The 17,698-nt window shown below is 53.1% G+C and overlaps 1 protein-coding gene across 2 annotated transcripts in view; it reads left to right on the forward strand.

The window, feature by feature from the left end:
• Nucleotides 1–12,993, forward strand: part of WNT2B (Wnt family member 2B) — a 16,075-nt gene extending 3,082 nt beyond the window's left edge. Inside the window, exons 2-5 of one of the 2 annotated variants that reach the window (XM_074528311.1) lie at nt 8,711–8,931; nt 10,443–10,720; nt 11,081–11,345; nt 11,708–11,800. In XM_074528311.1, the coding sequence (XP_074384412.1) occupies nt 8,711–8,931; nt 10,443–10,720; nt 11,081–11,345; nt 11,708–11,760 (817 nt within the window). In that variant the 3' untranslated portion in view covers nt 11,761–11,800. Of the gene's footprint in view, nt 1–8,710; nt 8,932–10,442; nt 10,721–11,080; nt 11,346–11,707; nt 11,801–11,875 lie in introns of those variants that run through there. The other variant, XM_074528310.1, reaches the window with a different exon arrangement.
• The last annotated feature ends 4,705 nt before the right edge of the window (nt 12,994–17,698 follow it).

Raw genomic sequence — 17,698 nt, forward strand, 5'->3', positions numbered from 1 at the left:
CGCCGTACCGCGCTGCCCCCCAGCACGGCCGCCGCCCCCTGCCCGCCCTGCGGGCGCGTGGCGCTTCCCAGCAAGCGGGAGGAAAACCGGCCTCGCTCAAAGCGCCGGAGCTGCGGCTTGTTTGGGGGAAGCTGCATTTAGCTCCCGCAGCAGTTTGTGTTCTCAGCTTGCAGGCTGATCCCGGCTGGCAGCTCAGGGAGCGAGAGGAGAGGAGAGGAGAGGAGAGGAGAGGAGAGGAGAGGAGAGGAGAGGAGAGGAGAGGAGAGGAGAGGAGAGGAGAGGAGAGGAGAGGAGAGGAGAGGAGAGGAGAGGAGAGGAGAGGAGAGGAGAGGAGAGGAGAGGAGAGGAGAGGAGAGGAGAGGAGAGGAGAGGAGAGGAGAGGAGAGGAGCCGAGCCTGGGGAGCTGTGCTGGGAGCCGGGCAGCCCCACGGCCGCAGCCAGGCACTGCGCCTCTGGCCATTGTTACCAAACTGTATCGGTTCCAAATACCTCAAATACATGACTTTAAAACAAAAACAACTAGAAATGGAATATATTAAACTCTTACGGTTCACACTTTCAATTGAGCTTTCTCTTCTGGAAAGCAGAGCATTCCTAAGAAAAGCCTAAACTGCACCGAGTGCTGTTGTGCTGGACGGGTCAGTCCTGATAAAATTGCGTGTTTAGATGAAATTGTGGTTTACTGAAAATGGTTTCAACCAGCTGTGGTTTGGGAAAAAACTTATTCAGTGATTTGCATAGGTTTCCAAGCACATCTTTAGCACCACTGATATTACAGTAAATACATTTGGTGGTGCATCATCCTTCCTTATTTTAATTATTATTGCCAAATTCTTCTAGGGATTCACACACAATAAACTTGGAGAACTGGAGGAAATGCTTCTCATTTTCAGAGTCAAGTTTTTAAGTAGTTTTATAGGAAAATTTGGTCTCCTCTGATCACAGTACATGGAAAGGAAATATCAACCAAATGTTTCTTCTAAACAACTGCAAATTATTAATTTTCAGTGACGTCAGGCATGGCCCAACCGCTTCACATAAACGCCAGGAATTGGTGAACTTTGGCATCCAAAAGAGTGGCTGTGTGTGTGTGTGCACGTGCTCGGAGCACAGCGGAGGGGACAGGTTGGGGACAGTGTGGTTTTGGCCTGTGTGGTTGTGGCCAGGCTCTGTGACTAACGGTGACAGCGGGGTGGCGGTGGCTGTGGCGGGCAGCACCCTCGCTCAAATGCTTCCAAACTCCAAAGTGTTCCTTAGCAACAAAATACCAGCTGAAACACAGACAGAAATTAGGAAGGAATGCAACGGGAAAATCCCTAAATCCCGTTTACACTTGCGTGCACTGGCAGGGAGAGCAGCATCGTCTGGGGGATGGCGCTGGCAGGGCTGTGCCCCGCGCCGCCAGAGCCGCCGGGCCCCGAAAGCGGCCCCCGAAATTCCTTGGGAAAGATTTGGGAGATTAGACAAATGTTGCTTATAAACATAAACTGTGCAATAAACAAACTTGTTGTAAATAACTAAGTAGAGTTTGCTCGCTATTGAGAGCCCGGCGAGCTGTTCTGGTGTGGAAAGCCATTCTAAAATTAAAGGTGTGGTTAAAGAAAAATGTACACAAAGCCCTGCGTACCCCCCTGCATCCCACCCTCACACACACCCACTCTCCTGCAACCCACACAGACCCCCCCAGCTCCCCAGCACACCAAATCCTTGTTAGCTAACTTGTTTATTGCTAACCACAGCCCTTGGAAACTACAAATATTTAATTTCATTTGGCATTAGAACAGATGGGAGGCATCAGGCTCCCAAAGAGATAAAACAAATCTGTGGAAGGAAGAGGATTGCAAGTTTGGGTGTGTGTTGGAGAGCATGTGGGAGCCTGGCAACCACATGGGGCTACCCATGGTGCTGTCAGGATACGGGGGCTCCAAGAGAGCTGCTGCATCCCGGGATGTGATGCACATATGAGGATTTTGAGGGATGACCAGTCCAAAGCCAGGCAGCCATCATGGTCCAGCTCCCTTCCTTGGCCAGGGAAGTAGGAGTGTGTTTCTGGGCATGGAAAACATACCCAGAGCAAGCCCTGGATGTGGCTCTGGCCAAGGGTTTGGTGAGGAGACCCCCAGTGCAGATGGAGAAGGACACATTCCCACCAGGATGGGCTGCTGGCTGTGCTCCCACTGGTGCTGTCCTCCGGGATCTGCCTGTATTCCCACTGAGGCTCCAGTGCTGTCCGTGCGCAGCTGCAGGATGGGCACAAGGAGTGATGGAAAAACGGAGCCACAACGTATGTGTGGATACAGGATACAGGAGAGAGAGGCTCATTTAAGCAGGCATCATACTAAGGTGTGTGGGAGGGGAAATAGCATCAATAGGAATGTTTGAAATCAAGCCAAGGGAAAGACAGCTGCATGGAGGAGCTGCAGAGCCCGTGTGTAACCAACCCTCTGGGGGTGCTGCTCCTCCCCTCCGTGCCAGCCTCAGCTGGGCAGACCCACAGCAGCCCGGGGACTTTGCTCACACAGGGTCTGGCAGGCTGTGTGGGGGCTCCAGGGGCTGTAGCTGTGATCCCATTCTGTGTGTCCAAAGCTGTGATCCCATCGTGCATGTTGGTAGCTGTGATCCCATTCTGTGTGTCCGTATCTGTGATCCCATCGTGCGTGTTGGTAGCTGTGGTCCCATCCTGTGCGTCCACAGCTGTGATCCCATCCTGTGCCCTGCGGGAGCCTCTGCCACCAGAGCCAAGCAGCTCATCACCCTTTCAGTCTTGGCACGGCTGCAAGCATGATACAGAATCACAGAATCACAGAATCACGGAATCACAGAATGGTTGGAAGGGACCTTAAAGCATCTATTTCCAGCCCCTTTGCCATGGGCAGGGACAAAGCTCCAGGAGCTGACCTTGCCACCTCCAGGGGGAGAGGACGTGCAGCCCTGGGGACACGGCGATCTGCGGCGCTGACAGTTTGCTGTTGCAGTCTCTGCATGGCAATAAAAGCAGGAGGTCAGTGACCAGGAAGTCTTTATCCCGAGGCGCTCCGCAGCTCCGGCTGTCCAGGCAGCCATGCTGTGAAAAATAAGTTTTAAAGTAATGTCAGACTGACGGAGAATGAACCCCGTGGCCTTTGCAGCAGCCCTGGTGTTCTTGGTTAGGGTGGATGGAACAGATGGGTTCTCTCAGTCACTCTGAGCAGTTATAATAATCCTAACTGTGCTGCTCAGTCCATTTTTCATTAGGGTCACTTTCACCTATGGGAAATCTTTCTCAGAAAGAAGTGCAGAAAGAAAAAAATCCTTCTGCTCTTCCAAACTCATTAGCTTTTGCTATTACCAAAAGTGATTTCCGCAGTGCCATGAGGAGATCTGTGCTGGGCCAGAGCCCATGGAATTAGAGCTTCTTCTTGGAGCAGCCCACACCCAACACACAGGATATGCCATGGAAAAGAGGATTGTACATCCAGCTTTATCACCTGAGGCTGTCTTACCTCCCCATCTTTTAGCAAAGGGCTTTGAGATTTGGGGAGAAAAAAAAAATTGGTTCTTAAGGGTAAAGCATAATTTTAATGAGCAAATTATTTTGTATTCATGCACCAGCAACAATGTCCCTGAGGAACAGCTTTAACCTAGTGCTGACCAAAGTTTTCAGACCTCAGTTTTCAGGTTACTGTTATGCAAGATGCCAACAGCAAAATCTCCCACATCTGCCCAGGGGACAAGAGACTGCATCACCCATCTGCTCCATCTCCCCAGGAGCTCAGAGTTTCAGTCCTCCCCACAGAAACTACATCCCAAAGATTGCACAGGGTGCAGGAAAGCCACAGAGAGGCCACTCTGAGCAGGATCTGAAGGCAGACAACTTTAAAAGAGGGATGCACAAGAAAGAGAAAGATGGTGCAGAAAATAAAAAATGTCCCCTGAGTGGCACTGCTAGTGGCTCAGCATTATGATATTAAAAATTATTGAAGTGAGACTAAGGCTCTCAACATGCAGAGTAGTGGCTGTAAGTGAGGAAATTAGGACTATTAATCACTCAAAGGCGTTAACAATTCCAGCAGGCCAGGATGGCCCTGTTCCCAGTGGGGCTTAATAAAATACTCAGGGTTTGTAATACTAAAATAATATCTCAGATGTTTATAGCACCTTGCAGCCCAAAGTGCTTGGCAGTTGGCTGTAAATTGTCTGCCACGGCAGGGAGAGCACAGGAAGGAAGGTGCAGCATCCCTGGAAGTATGCAAAGAACTCGGGGAGGTGAAATGCTGCCAGGCATGATGGAATTTGCTCTTTAGCAGGCAAAGAGGGATGTTGGATTTGATCCTATCTGCACAAGCTGTCTCCAATAGCTGCCTAGGGCTTTCCAGCCTCCCTCCAAAATACAATTTCATGAGGATCCAGTGGGATGGGAGGACACCAGAAGCCAGGGTAGTTACAGAGCAATGGGGAACTGAATCGCTCTTCCCAGGGGATGGACTCCAACAGCCTCTGGTGCCACCAAGAAGCCAAACCATGTTCTCTTCTCAGCCTCAGAGCTCTCAGCAGACCCCAGAGACTGTCCAGAACCCCTGGGAGCAGCTGGGGGTAAAGCTGTGACAGTGGTTTTAGTTAAGCTTAGCTTCTATTAATCTAATTTAAAACTGCGCCTTTAATGGTATTGGTGCAACCCGCAATAGGAATTTATGACATTTCAAGCAGCTGTTTTAATTCAGAGCACTAAAATGTAGATTTATCTGAGAATGGCAATTCCAAAGATTTCCCTATTAAAATCTTGTTCAAATAGGTTTTCCAATGCCTTATGAAATGGCAAAAAATCAAGTCTTAGCTAAAGCAATGTCTAGTACAAATTTCATTGAATTAGGGCACCCACTTTGCAGGAGCACCTTGGTATTATGGAAGAGCGACAGGACAGTTTCCGATTCCATGTAATTTTATGAATTCCCATTAAATTGATTTCTTTATTTCAAAACCCTGTTTTCCAAGAGACTCTTCCCAGTGATCTCTGGGGAGGAGCTGTGCATTCTGTCACCTGAGCAGGGGGCAGAGGCAGCACAAGGAGCTGAGGGCTGGTGTGGGAAGCACAGGAGCCGGACACAGAGCCCGGCCATGGAGGGGCTAGCCCAGCCTGCACGCCACCAGCTAAAGAGATGCGTCTGCCTCTGATTTGCATGTTTATCTTAGAAGCAATTTAGGTTTCTCCTTGTTTACAAGAGCCAAAGTCAGCAGACTCTCCACAAGAACAACAGCTTGGAGGCAGCATGTGACGGGAGTCTCCTGTTCCACTCGCGGATTGGGATGGGCTCTGCATGCAGCTGCATCTCTGCATGCAGCCCTGCAGCTCGCAGGGAGGGACAGGAGCCTTCACCCCGCAGGCTACACAAGCACCTGCCGTGGAAGATAAGGTCTCCATGCTCAGCTGCCTTTGCTGCCCTGTGAGCAGCAGGGAAGGGACAGCGGGAGGGATGGCGCAGGTCCCGCAGCACGGCCCCGCCCACCAGATCCAGGGAAAATGGGAAATGCAACTTGGAAAAGCTTGGAATGGCACACTGATGGGCAGGAGGTGACCCTGCAGCACTCCTGATTGCACCATGCAGCCCAGGGTGGTCAGAGGGGTTGTGCCAGCCCCTTTGTACCCAAGCTGGGCAAACAGCTCTGCGCTTGGCAAAGGGCGATGCCAGGGCTTCACACACCCTCAGGAGGCAGCAGCATATGGAATCCTGTTGGACAGGGTGGGGGATTGTTATCCCCACATGCACTTAATTTTCCACTCCCTCCTTCCCTGCCTCCCAGCTCCTTCTCACGGCAGGCTGTCCAGCTCCTGCCTCTCCCCTCCCAGCCCTGAAGTCCAGGCCTGAGTAGCCTCCAGCATGAGGAGTAGTTATCTCTCACAGACTTTTCTGAACTCAGGGCTTGGGTTTTGTGGGTTTTTTCAACTACAAAAATGCAGATTACAGCACTGCAGCAGTGTGCCACTTCCAGCACAGCTTCGTTTGATTGAAAACAAAGTTCTGATAAGGCAGCTGGGGACTTCTCGGAACATCCATTGTGTTTCTCATTGCAGTATTTTTAAAATGTCACAGATTTTGAGAAATAAAATTAGAAGGGATGCTTTCATCTGTCCAAAACAAATGTTTGGGTTTTTTCCCTCCCAAAACTCTGCTTGGCAGAATTTTCTGCTGTTCCTCGTCTTGCTTCATTTCAGAGTAACTGAACTCTACTGGAGCATTTCTCACCAAGTGGAAGCTCTCGTCTTTGCCGAGACAAGCGCAGCCTTTCCAGGTCATGGGAGGAATTTTCCCTTTGGTTGTGTGTTAGATTTCAGCACATGAACTCTGATGGAGGCCTGTAGGTGCTGTGTAAATGTGCTGCCACAGGCAAAGGGAGATGCACCACTGGCCCTTGTGGGATGCACATGGCGAGCTGCTACTGCAGCAGTTGGTGCCCTGCGCTCTGCTCTCCCTCCACTTTCTCCTGCTGATAATGTTTGCTCTGATCTGGGTATTTGGCAGGAGAATTAAGGAGAAGTAATTAGCTTCCAGTGTGAAAAAGGGAGTGCCTGGTGTTTATCTTGTCTGGAGGGTTTCCCTTGATCTCGGTCTCCCAGGGGATGGTGTGAGTGCTTTATCCATCACTCTCCGGTCCGGGAGGCAGCTGCTGTGTCCCAGCCCACTCTCAGCCCTCAGCTGGGACTGGAGACCAGTGCTCCAGCCCCACAAGGTCCCTGGTGAGGGGCCCATCACAGAACATTTTACCTTTCTCAGCATCACTTTTCTCCAGCAAAGAGGAGCTTGGCTACTTCTGAACTTCCATCGTGCAGCCTGCTGCCTCCCAGCATCTCATCACTGCCTTGCCAGCGCAGGCAGGGGTAAGCCAGCCATCCCCATCCCTGCTGGGCAGGATGAATTCAGGGCTGGGGAGCTGACCATGCCCTGGGGAAAGAATTCTGCAGTCCCACTCGATGTCACCGTGCCACCATCCAGCTGGTGGCATGCTCCTCTGCCCTGTCCCCATGGGAAGGAAGGGGCTGCTCTCAGCCTGGCACGAGCAAGGCACTGAAGCATCCCCAGTCAGCAGTGCTTGAGGAGCTCCTGTTGGCTTTTCTTTCCCAAACAGCTTCTGCCACTCCCCTGTTGCTCTGCCTCAGGATGAGAGGCTGGTGAGCATGCTTGTGACAATAAAGCTCACTGCCCCTTGGAGTCTGGCTTTGCAAAGCCATGGGGAGCTGGGTTTATTATCCTCAGCTCCAGCCCGGGATGACCTTGTGCTTCTGCCAGCATTTAAACAAAATATTTTAAAAGAGGGAGCAGATCCCATTGCTTTCTGTGCTTGCAGGGCTTTCCTGAGCCTGGGAGCTCTCTCTGGGGTGGATAGAACTGAGAGAACATGTCCAGAGACAGACAATGAAATATTGTCCAAGCTTATTGCTTTTTATTATTATTGAAGGAAGGTTTTTGCTTCCAGTCTGAGGGTTAGAAAAAATCTGAATATCACCCAAACCTCATCCCTTCCAGCCAGAATCCCAGCTCTGCGCTCTGCAGCAGAAATCATCCTCAAGCACAAGCAGCCAGAGGGGTGAGCGGGTGGTGCAGGCAGGAGCCGACCGGGATGGAAAATTCCACATTGCTGCCATTGTCGGGATGGGGAGAGTGCGGGGCAGAGCTCGGGTCCCTCCCCCGTGGCTGTGGAAAGCTGCCCATGGGCTCAGCCAGGCTCCGGCAGGCGGCTCTTTGTGCCTTGTCTGTCTGTCTGTCTGTCTGTCTGCTCCGAGTCCTGCTCTCTCCCCACAGCTGCGGGACACAGGTGGGATGCAGGCAAGGTGGGAGCCACAGCAGAGTTCTGCCAGTTATGGAGCTTCAGGGCACAAGACTGAATGTCCAGGAGATGCACAGAGAGAAATGGACAGCTGGGGGATAACTGTGTGTGAGGAGCGCAGCACCAACGGGTGCAGCCTGCTCCTCTTCCTCCCTCACCTGCGCATCCGCAGGTGTCTGTGCCATGGACATTCCTGACAAATGCAGGCAGGAGAAAGGGCAGAGGCTGCAGGAGCCCCCCTGGGCTCAGCTGGGCTCCATCCTGCTGTGCTCAGCAGGGCTGGGCGACAGCACGGGGCTGGCATGTTGGGAAGAGGCTGGGAGGGAGATTTTGCACATCAGCAAGTTCTCTGCTGCTGCCCCAGGAGCTGACACAGGCCAGGCTTATGGGAGGCATCCGTGACTCACAGCACCCAGAGCTGGCTGTCTGCGGGGGGAGATGGGCTCCACGGACTCCCTGCTCCTTCCTGCAGTGATGCCACACTGAGAAAAGCTCTGCTTGCCCCTCGCTCATGCATCTTGGGATTACTTTATTAAACAAAAAGACTCATTGGGGTAGTGGAGGGGCAACTCTGATCTCTGCTCTCGGTGACCAGGGACAGGAACCAAGGCAATGCCTGGAGCTGTGTCAGGGGAGGTTTAGCCTGGATATCAGGACAAGGTTCTTCCAGAAGGTGGTGGGGCACTGAAGGGGCTCCCCGGTGCAGTGGTCGTGGCCCTAAGGCTGCCAGAGCTCAAGAAGCGTTTAGCCAATGCTCTCAGTCACAGGGTGGGATTTTGGGGGTGTCCTGTGCAGGACCAGGAGTTGGACTGGATGATCCTTGTGGGTCCCATTCCACTGAGGGCATTCAGTGATGCTGGGACTGCCCTGTGCAGGCAGGGCAGTAACGTGGCACCCTTCTCTCCCGCAGGTACATCGGGGCACTGGGCGCGAGGGTGATCTGTGACAACATCCCCGGGCTGGTGAACAAGCAGCGGCAGCTCTGCCAGAGGTACCCTGACATCATGCAGTCGGTCGGGGAGGGAGCCAAGGAGTGGATTCGAGAGTGCCAGCACCAATTCCGGCACCACCGCTGGAACTGCAGCACCCTGGACCGCGACCACACCGTCTTCGGCCGGGTCATGCTGAGAAGTAGGTCCTGCCCTGTCCCCTTCCCACCACCCTGGGACTTCCCTTCCTGAGAGTCTCTCCTCCCCCTGGGCTGCCATGCCCGGTGGCTTGGATTACTCCCTGAGGAGAGCTTTGCCTTTCCTTGTAAATTAATCAAGTCGTAATGGGAGCGGAGCAGTGCGTTTGGAATAGCTGCACCAGATGAGATGGAGCAGGGGGAGCACTGGGGGAGAAGGGGGAAGGAGGAGACACCTCCGGAGAACAGGCGCATATGTAAACAGTAATGGGATATATAAATATTTGGAGAGCGGGGTTGGCCAGGACTCAGCAATTCACGTGGGAACTGGCTGTTCCCTCGCATGGCAAGGGAGGCAAGGCACAGATGCAGCTCCAGTCCCTGCTCCAGGCTCTGAGGTGGAGGAGGACCATGGCTGCGGGGCAGGTGCCAGCCCTGCACAAAGGACTGGGAGAGAACTTCCCCCTCCAGGTGAGAGACAGATACAACACAAGCAGGGATGCACCCAGGAAAGGTACCCAAGGAACAGAGAGGAAAGGCACGATGGGGACAGGGTGGGGCGGTTCCAGAGCAGGAGCAGCACCATGGGCTCCAGCTGCCCCAGCAGTGCTCTGGGAGCAAACAGGCCCTGGGAGCCAGCACAAGCCCCAGCACAGGCAGCAGCACTGCAGGACAGATGCTGCTGCATCCCATGACGTGCTGGGAGCATCCAGCCATGTGGCCTGCAAATCAAAAGCGGCTGGAAGAGTCTTTGCACTCACAGCTCGTATGGAGGACATGTGAGTGCCACAGAAGGAGCCAGTGAGTGGGGGGCTTGCCCCTTGCTGGCGGGGGGATGGAGCAGCTGCCCGTGGGGTGGACAAGCAGCAGAGCCACAAGCCAGATGCCTGACCCAACTGGAGGAAGGGGACTGGAATGCTGAATGAAGCTTTCACCCCGCCGTGCTGCAGCCTGCTGCTCAGCCTCTCTGTTCCCATCACAGCACCTTTTCTCCTGCTCGCATCCTGTCCTGGCAAAGGATGGGGAATGATGAAAGCTCCTCGCCACAGCCCCATCCTGCGAGGCCCAAAGAGAGCTCTGCTGCCTTTGAAGTTGCTTTCAAAGGCTCTCGAAATGAAGACTAACATGGTTTTGATTTGCAGCTTCTTTTACAGCATTATAAAACCAGCTGCGAACTTGAACCAGAGACACAGAATAGCAGCAGCAAGCTGTGCTGTGCGGGAGGAGCCGCACCCGGCCCGAGGGAGGCAGGGAGGGTAGGGAGGGAGGGCAGCCGCCCTGGCCCGAGGTGCTGGCTGCTCTCACCACCGTGGGCATGTGCCCTGAGCACTGCAGTCAGCCTGAAGGGCTCCAGGCCAGCCAGGGCCAGACACTGTGGTCAGCAGAGATGGCTGGGCTGGGCTTATCCACACACGGGATGGTGTTGCTCCCCAAGGCCCGGTTCCTCATGGGCTGCAGGCACACCTGGCACAGCCTGGCACGCTCACTCCCCGTTCCCGTCTCTCTCCCCTGGCAGGCAGCAGGGAGGCCGCCTTCGTGTACGCCATCTCCTCGGCCGGGGTGGTCTATGCCATCACGCGGGCGTGCAGCCAGGGGGACCTCAAGGTGTGCAGCTGTGACCCGCTCAAGAGGGGCCGCTCCAAGGACGAGCGTGGGGAGTTCGACTGGGGCGGCTGCAGCGACAACATCAACTACGGCATCCGCTTTGCCAAGGCCTTTGTGGATGCCAAGGAGAAAAAGGTGAAGGATGCCCGGGCGCTGATGAACCTGCACAACAACCGCTGCGGGAGGATGGTGAGTGCAGCCCTGCAGCAGAGCCCAGAGCTCTGGGACCTTCCCGAGGGGACTGGGCAGCCAAAACAGCTTGGCCAGAGAAACGGGACCTTGGGCATCTTTGGAGGGCAGCTCCTGCTGTGGATAAGGCTGGATGCTGCCCTGCCTTGCCCTAGGGAATGGCAGGACCTCGCTCACCTTTGCCTCCTGTGTCCTTGCTGCTGCTGGCATTGGTGATCCCCATACACAGCCTTTGTCTCCCATCAGGAGCCCCATCCCACACAGCCAGGGGCTGGTAAGCTGCACCAGCAATGAGTGGACACTGCTGCAGTATCTGTGCCCAGGGTGACCACTGGTCCTCACCCATCTCTCTTCCCACAGGCTGTGAAGCGCTTCCTGAAGCTGGAGTGCAAATGCCACGGCGTCAGCGGCTCCTGCACACTAAGGACTTGTTGGCTGGCAATGTCAGATTTTCGAAAAACAGGGGATTACCTGAGGAAGAAATACAACGGGGCCATCCAGGTGACGATGAATCAGGATGGCACTGGCTTCACCGTGGCCAACAAGAACTTCAGGAAGCCCACGAAAACAGATCTGGTGTATTTTGAGAACTCACCTGATTACTGCGTGATGGACAAGTCAGCAGGTAAAACCTGGAGTCATTACCCAAAAGCATCTCTTCCTCCCTTCCCAACAGGCCAGCATCTCCCAGCTAGCCCAGCCTGGGGGCTCAGCTCCTCCACTCAACCCATCTTTGGAGAGGGGGTTACCCAGACCCAAGAGTCCCCACAGCACCCCCACACCTGCACAGGCAGGACTGCATTTGTCCAAAACCCCTCAGGCTTCTGGTCATCACAGAAGAGCCCATCTTCTGCAGCACAAAGCTCCTTTGAGCAGCCAACAGAGCCTGTTCCACACATAAGCTGCTCCTCTGAACACAGCCCGAGGCTGGGATGAGAGCAGGGACCCGGGGAGATGAGCAGCCTGGCATGCTGTGTTCCCCCGCAGGCTCCCTGGGCACGGCGGGGCGGGCAGGGAAGTGCAGGGACACAGGGATGTGAACACCCTGACCCGCTCCATTCCCCCGCAGGCTCCCTGGGCACCCTGGGATGGGCGGGCAGGGAAGTGCAGGGACACAGGGATGTGAACATCCTGACCCGCTCCGTTCCCCCGCAGGCTCCCTGGGCACGGCGGGCCGCGTGTGCAGCAAGGCGTCCCGCGGCACGGACGGCTGCGAGGTGATGTGCTGCGGCCGCGGCTACGACACCACGCGCGTCACCCGCGTCACCAAGTGCGAGTGCAAGTTCCACTGGTGCTGCGCTGTGCGCTGCAAGGAGTGCGAGGACACTGTGGACGTGCACACGTGCAAGGCCCCCAAACGGGCCGAGTGGTTGGACCAGACCTGATGAGACGGGAGCACTGAGGGAAGAAGCCACTGCCACCCCCCTTGCAATTTTTTTTAAACCCCTGTGCCCTGAGGGCCACGATGTTCTGGGAGCTGTAGTTCAACTGCATGGCTTTTATTTAATTAATTCTCCAAAGCACTAAGGAAAGGACTACGGTTCCCAGGAGGTACTGTGGGCCCTTCGATGTGCTCAGCAAAACTAATCCCTGACCTAGCAGGAGGCTGCGATCCTTGCTTAAACTGTGAACCTGCAAAGGTTCTCTTGGCAAAGGGATGGTGCGACCAACAGAGACTCGGAGGACTGACCGTCGGGACGAGATGGCTGAGGAATCCTGCACCTCCCCAGAGAATCTGTTACAGTAAAGCTTCACCAGCGAAAAACACTAGTTCAGAATAATCCACTCTTGCAAAAGCATTCTTGCTTTTTCTTTTTTGCAAGGCCAGAGGAAGGGTGTTGTGAATCCGTAAGACAGTTCCATGATACCTGTGTTTCCCTGGAGCAGACCTGACACATCACTAACCCCACTGAGCAAAAGCCACCTCTGCACAAGGCTTGTGTCCCCAGCACAGGGAACAAGTGGAGCTGTAACCTGGAACTGAACTCTGAAGGACTGCACAGAGACAAAGGCCACCTCTAGATGCTGGTGGACACACGGGGCTTGAGAGAGCAAATGAAACCTGTGAACTTACTGGTAGGTTCTGAAGTCAACCATACAACAGCATCTCTGTACAACTGTCATGTGTATGTTGTGTATACTGCTTATTATTTTAAGTCAAAATTCATTATAAACCTGTACCAGAAAATTATGTCCTTTGCTTTTTGAATTCCTACTCACTCAGCTGAGCACATCCCCAGAACAGGAACCAGCCCACAGTGTTTCTCTTCCCTGCTATTTGCAGCTCCTGCTGTCCCAAAGCTTCCTACAGAGCTGAGCATCCAAAGCTCCAGGGAACCCTTTCTCAGCAGGATCACACTTCAGGTGCCCCATCCCCAAAAGTGTTCAAGGCCAGGTTGGACAGGGCTCGGACCAACCTGGTCAAATGGAAGGTGTCCCTGCCCATGGCAGGGGGTGGAACAAGAAAGGTTTTACAGTCCTGTACCACTCAAACCATTGGTTCTACAGCACAGGGTCAACAGGGGATGCTAGATAAACTTACAACTCTTTCCCATTAAAAAACCTCCAAACACTCAAAACATAATCAACTAAAATTGAAGCTGATCAGAGGAGGGGAAGGCAGCTGCAGAGTTGCTGGTAGGTAAGTTACAGGGATCCACCTCTCATCTCTACAAATTTCCTCTTTTCTCCACCAATTTGAGCAAGCAGATATTACAAAAATGCTTTACTTAGCATACAAATATTTTATAGAGTCTGGTCAAAAGGTCCCGATCCACACAAACAAATGGAAACGAAACTGACCCAGGTAAAAAAGAAAAATTATCTTAACCATTGCAATCCATGAGGCTGAGAGTGCTCCTGCAGTTCCCCCACCAGAGCCAGGCTGCACATTGCCCCAGGCACGCTGTGCCTCCTCCCTGAGCCAGAAAAATGGGGTTAATTTTCCTAATACTGCTCAGCATTGTGCTGATGGGCAAGGGTGTTCCACACAGAGGAAGTTTTCATGGAAGTCCCAAACTTGTAACAATAAGAGAGGCCAAGTCAACAGGGCCATTCACCTGCTTTTTGCTGGGGTCTGCTTTATGGCAGCCAGAGGCCACGTCAGAGGTCTCTGAGGAGCTGGGGCTTTCTCTGGAAGCAGTGAGAAGTGTGGGCAAGGGAGCTGAGCAGGCTACAAAGCAAAGTCTGAAGGAAGGTCAAAGGAACAGGATGGGATTAAGGCAAAGAAGATTATTCTGGTCCTAAGCCACCCACCAGCTACTCCACCAAAAGCATTTCTGAACAGGGATCTTACTCAATGGCCCTAGGAAATAATAGTTTAAGTGGAGAGAGAAATCCACTTTAAAACCAGTTTTGATGGGGGAGCTGCTCAAAGAATTAAAAGAGCCTGCCATGGGCTGAATTAAGCACCTTCCTCCACGCCAAACCCCTGAGAGTGCTAATGCAGAAAAAGGACCTTCAGCAGAGCTGCTGCAAAGCCACAGCCAAGCCAAAAGGTGACATTTTATTGGAGATCTTGAGAGAATTACAGGAATCCCACCTTCCCACTGCCTAAACTGCTTTTTACAGAATTAAACCAATTCCCTGACAGCACAAGAGGGTTGTGCAGCACCTTCCCTGCTCTTGCACTGGAGCTGGTGTTCACCCAGGACACTTCTGGTCTCCCCCCAGGCCCTTCCAAGACCCCCCGAATTTCAGGGAGACAATTTTCCCATCCTGGCTGTACTGAGGAATGCTGGCAGGTGAGCAGGAGGTCTGAGGCAGGCCCAAGGCATCCCGAGCCAGTGCAGCATCCGTCAGCACAGGCTCATCAACCGGGAAGAGTCTCTCATTTATCTTCATTACTGCTCCACCTCCTCTCAATTTACAACAGACTTGAAAAAAATGCTGCCCCTCAGCCATCAATCCAAGCCTCCCTCCCAGAGCAGGACACACTCCCTGGGCTGGGAGGGACCCAGTGCCTGGGGACTCGGGGTCAGCCGTCAACAAACACTTCTTCTTCTGCAGAGGACCCCGGGGGGTGTCTGTTGGAGATCTGGGGGCCAGCTTGATGAATGACACCTTAATCAATGGCTGCTGCCTAAATATAACCCCCTCTTGAATGCAGAGGTTCATATTTTAAAACAAAGAGGGAAACTCCTGAGGACAGGTTGCCTTTGGTTTATTGGCTTCCCCTCTTTCTGGCTTCATCACGGTGATGCTGAAATTGGATGCCTCCAGTGCTCTGTAGAGTAACCACAGCCAAGACAGGAAACCTCCCTAGTCCTGCCAGGTCCACCTGTGCAGCTGCATTCCTCTGTCACAGCAGTAAATAAGAGGAGTAAAAATACTTGGCTCAAGTGCAAGTGCTACAGAAGTACCTGGAGCAGTCATGGCACAGCCCACTGAGCTCCAGTACACCTGACAGAAGAAGCGACAGTTTCTTCTGCTAAGGACTATGCAAGGCTACACTCATTTATTAACAAGCAATTAGCAGAAAACCACAGAACTGGAACAGAAATACACCAGTCAGCCAGAGCAAACTCCCAGTGCTTGTACAAGAGAAGGTCCCACTGTGGGCTGAAGGAAACTCAGACTGGTCAGTGCCCTGCTGCAGATGAGCCCCACAGAAGCCCCCCTGAGCACACTCACCTTTGGCAAGCAACTGCTTGCCATCTCTCTGAAGGCTACAGTCTCATCAGGGAACACTCAGCCCCTCTCACAAACCCCTCTGAAGTAATCTGCCTAAAATGTGGAGGGAGCCTTTCAGGCAAGTTCATCTTCTAATTATCTTTCAGTCAAAAGCACAGCTGCACTGAAGGACAAGGTGCAGAATTAATTCCTTATGAGCTTCTGAATATATTACCTTCTCTGAAGCAGCTGGACAGGACACACAGGAGGAGGCAGAAGGCATTGGAAACATAGAATCATGTGCAGGGCCAGGAATTGGACTTGACATCCAAATGTTCCTTCTGGGTCTCTTCCACAGTCCAGGAGACTCTATGATTCTGATTTTCTCCATGTGGGTGAGAACAGGCCTTAGCCCAGGTGACACCACCATTTTTTGGGATGGAGGTAACGGCAAGATCCGTAAATTCTAGAGCTCAGCAATGCAGGTGACCTCATTGCCAAGCTACATCCCAATCCCAACACCCCTTTATCTCCCCACAGGCCTTTTCTGTTCTCCATTGAGTCCCTAAAGGCACAGAAGGCTTGCTCAGGTACCTGTGACCAGTGTAATCCACGGGGGATTACAAACCTGCCGTAACAGACCCAGCCCTCCGGGGCAGATTTACTGTGGCATTTGGCCTAACATTCACACAGCCTGTCAAGGTCTGTGCAAGCTTTCACATCCCATATTCCTGAAGCAGAGTCACAGAGGGCTGCTCCAGCTAGCAGCAGGGGGGTCACTGCTCTGCAATCACAGCCAGTGAGTCAAGGCAGGAGAATGCAATAGTCACATACTGTGTCACTCTGTTTTATAACTGATGAAAGCCCACAGCCAAATTAGCAAAGAAATCAAGAGGCTGTTAAGAGAAGGGTCCGGCCGATGAGGCCGCACCGTGATTGCACAACCCAAAGCATCCAGAGTAAAAGGAGAATGCTGCTGGCCAGAAAGAACCAAAGGAGGAAGATCCCAGTGGAGGAACACGCTCATCGTGGTGGATGCACCCTCAGTGATGCCGTCAGCAAGGGCGTGTTATCTCGCTCTCCCCAATGACCAGACTCACTGAAGATCCCACCAAAGAGCACAAAACAGCAGTCGAGGCTGGAAATGAGGAAAATTCCAAGCACATGAGCAGCATTCCTGATCACGGCCTTGTCCCTCCAGTAAGGGCTGGGGCGTGCAGAGCACACCCTGCCAAGGAGGCTCCAGACAGGGAGGAGGCAGCCAGGAGACAGAGCTGGAAACGAAGCTGCCTTTACTCTTTATCCACCTTTACTGTAAGATGGGTGAATTCGGAGCACAGGACACTGAGCACAGAAGCCCACTGTGATTGCTACTGTCATCCTGACTGATCTGTAGATATTTTTCCCAAAAGCAGGTGACAACAGCTCATACATCACCTCTGCAGCCATCCTAATGAAATGCAGACAAGAGAAGTCTGTCCCTCTTAACAGCAAAACAGGGCAAGCTGGGCACTGCTCAGAATCTGGTGGAGAAGAGGTTCAGACGGGCTATCAGGAAAAGGTTCTTTCCCCAGAGGGTGGTCGGGCACTGAACTGGCTTGCCAGGGAATGGTCATGGCCCCTCGGCTGCCAGAGCTCCAGGAGCCTTTGCACAGTGCTCTTCAGGCACAGGGGGATCACAGGGCTGTCCTGAGCACGGCCAGCAGCTGGACTTGACCTTTGCAGGTGCCTTCAGCTAGTCCATGATTCCCTGAACCCCACGGTGCCCTGTGCCAGAGCACAGCACAGCTCACACGTGCTCCTGGCCTGCACAGCTGGGCCCATTCTGACACCTCAGCGCAGCCTCACTGGCTCCCACACACACACCCCAAACATCAGTGCTTGGGAGGTGCTGCTCCCCTCACTGTCTCCCTCTGAGCAGGGGGAAGGGCAACAGTAATTTATGTCTGGCCGAGCCCCATACATACATCTCCTTTCCCTAAGGGAGTCTGCTCTCATATTTAACCTCTTCATTCTGCTGGCACTGGAGTGGATGATGCAGCTTGTGGAGAGGTGCAGGCACTTCCCTCTCCCCCTCCTCCTGGAATCTTCCTCTCACTTGTGGTCCTTGGGATTCACCCAACGTTTCCCAGGAAAAAAAAGAAAAAAAAAAAAAAAGAGGACCTCTAGACAAGTATGCATTTAATAAGCAGTGAGACAAATAAGCTCCAGTTATCCCAGCAGAATTACAACACCAGAGAACAATTTTCTGCATTCCTCTGAAGGCCTGAAGGAACCCAATTGCCTGCTCTCAGGCTAAATAGGTACCAGACACCAAGCGCTCCATAAGCAAACAGAGCCCCCAAAGTGCAAAAATGAAATAAGTAA

This window comes from Zonotrichia albicollis, chromosome 28 (assembly GCF_047830755.1).
Source record: "Zonotrichia albicollis isolate bZonAlb1 chromosome 28, bZonAlb1.hap1, whole genome shotgun sequence".
NCBI lineage: Eukaryota > Metazoa > Chordata > Aves > Passeriformes > Passerellidae > Zonotrichia > Zonotrichia albicollis.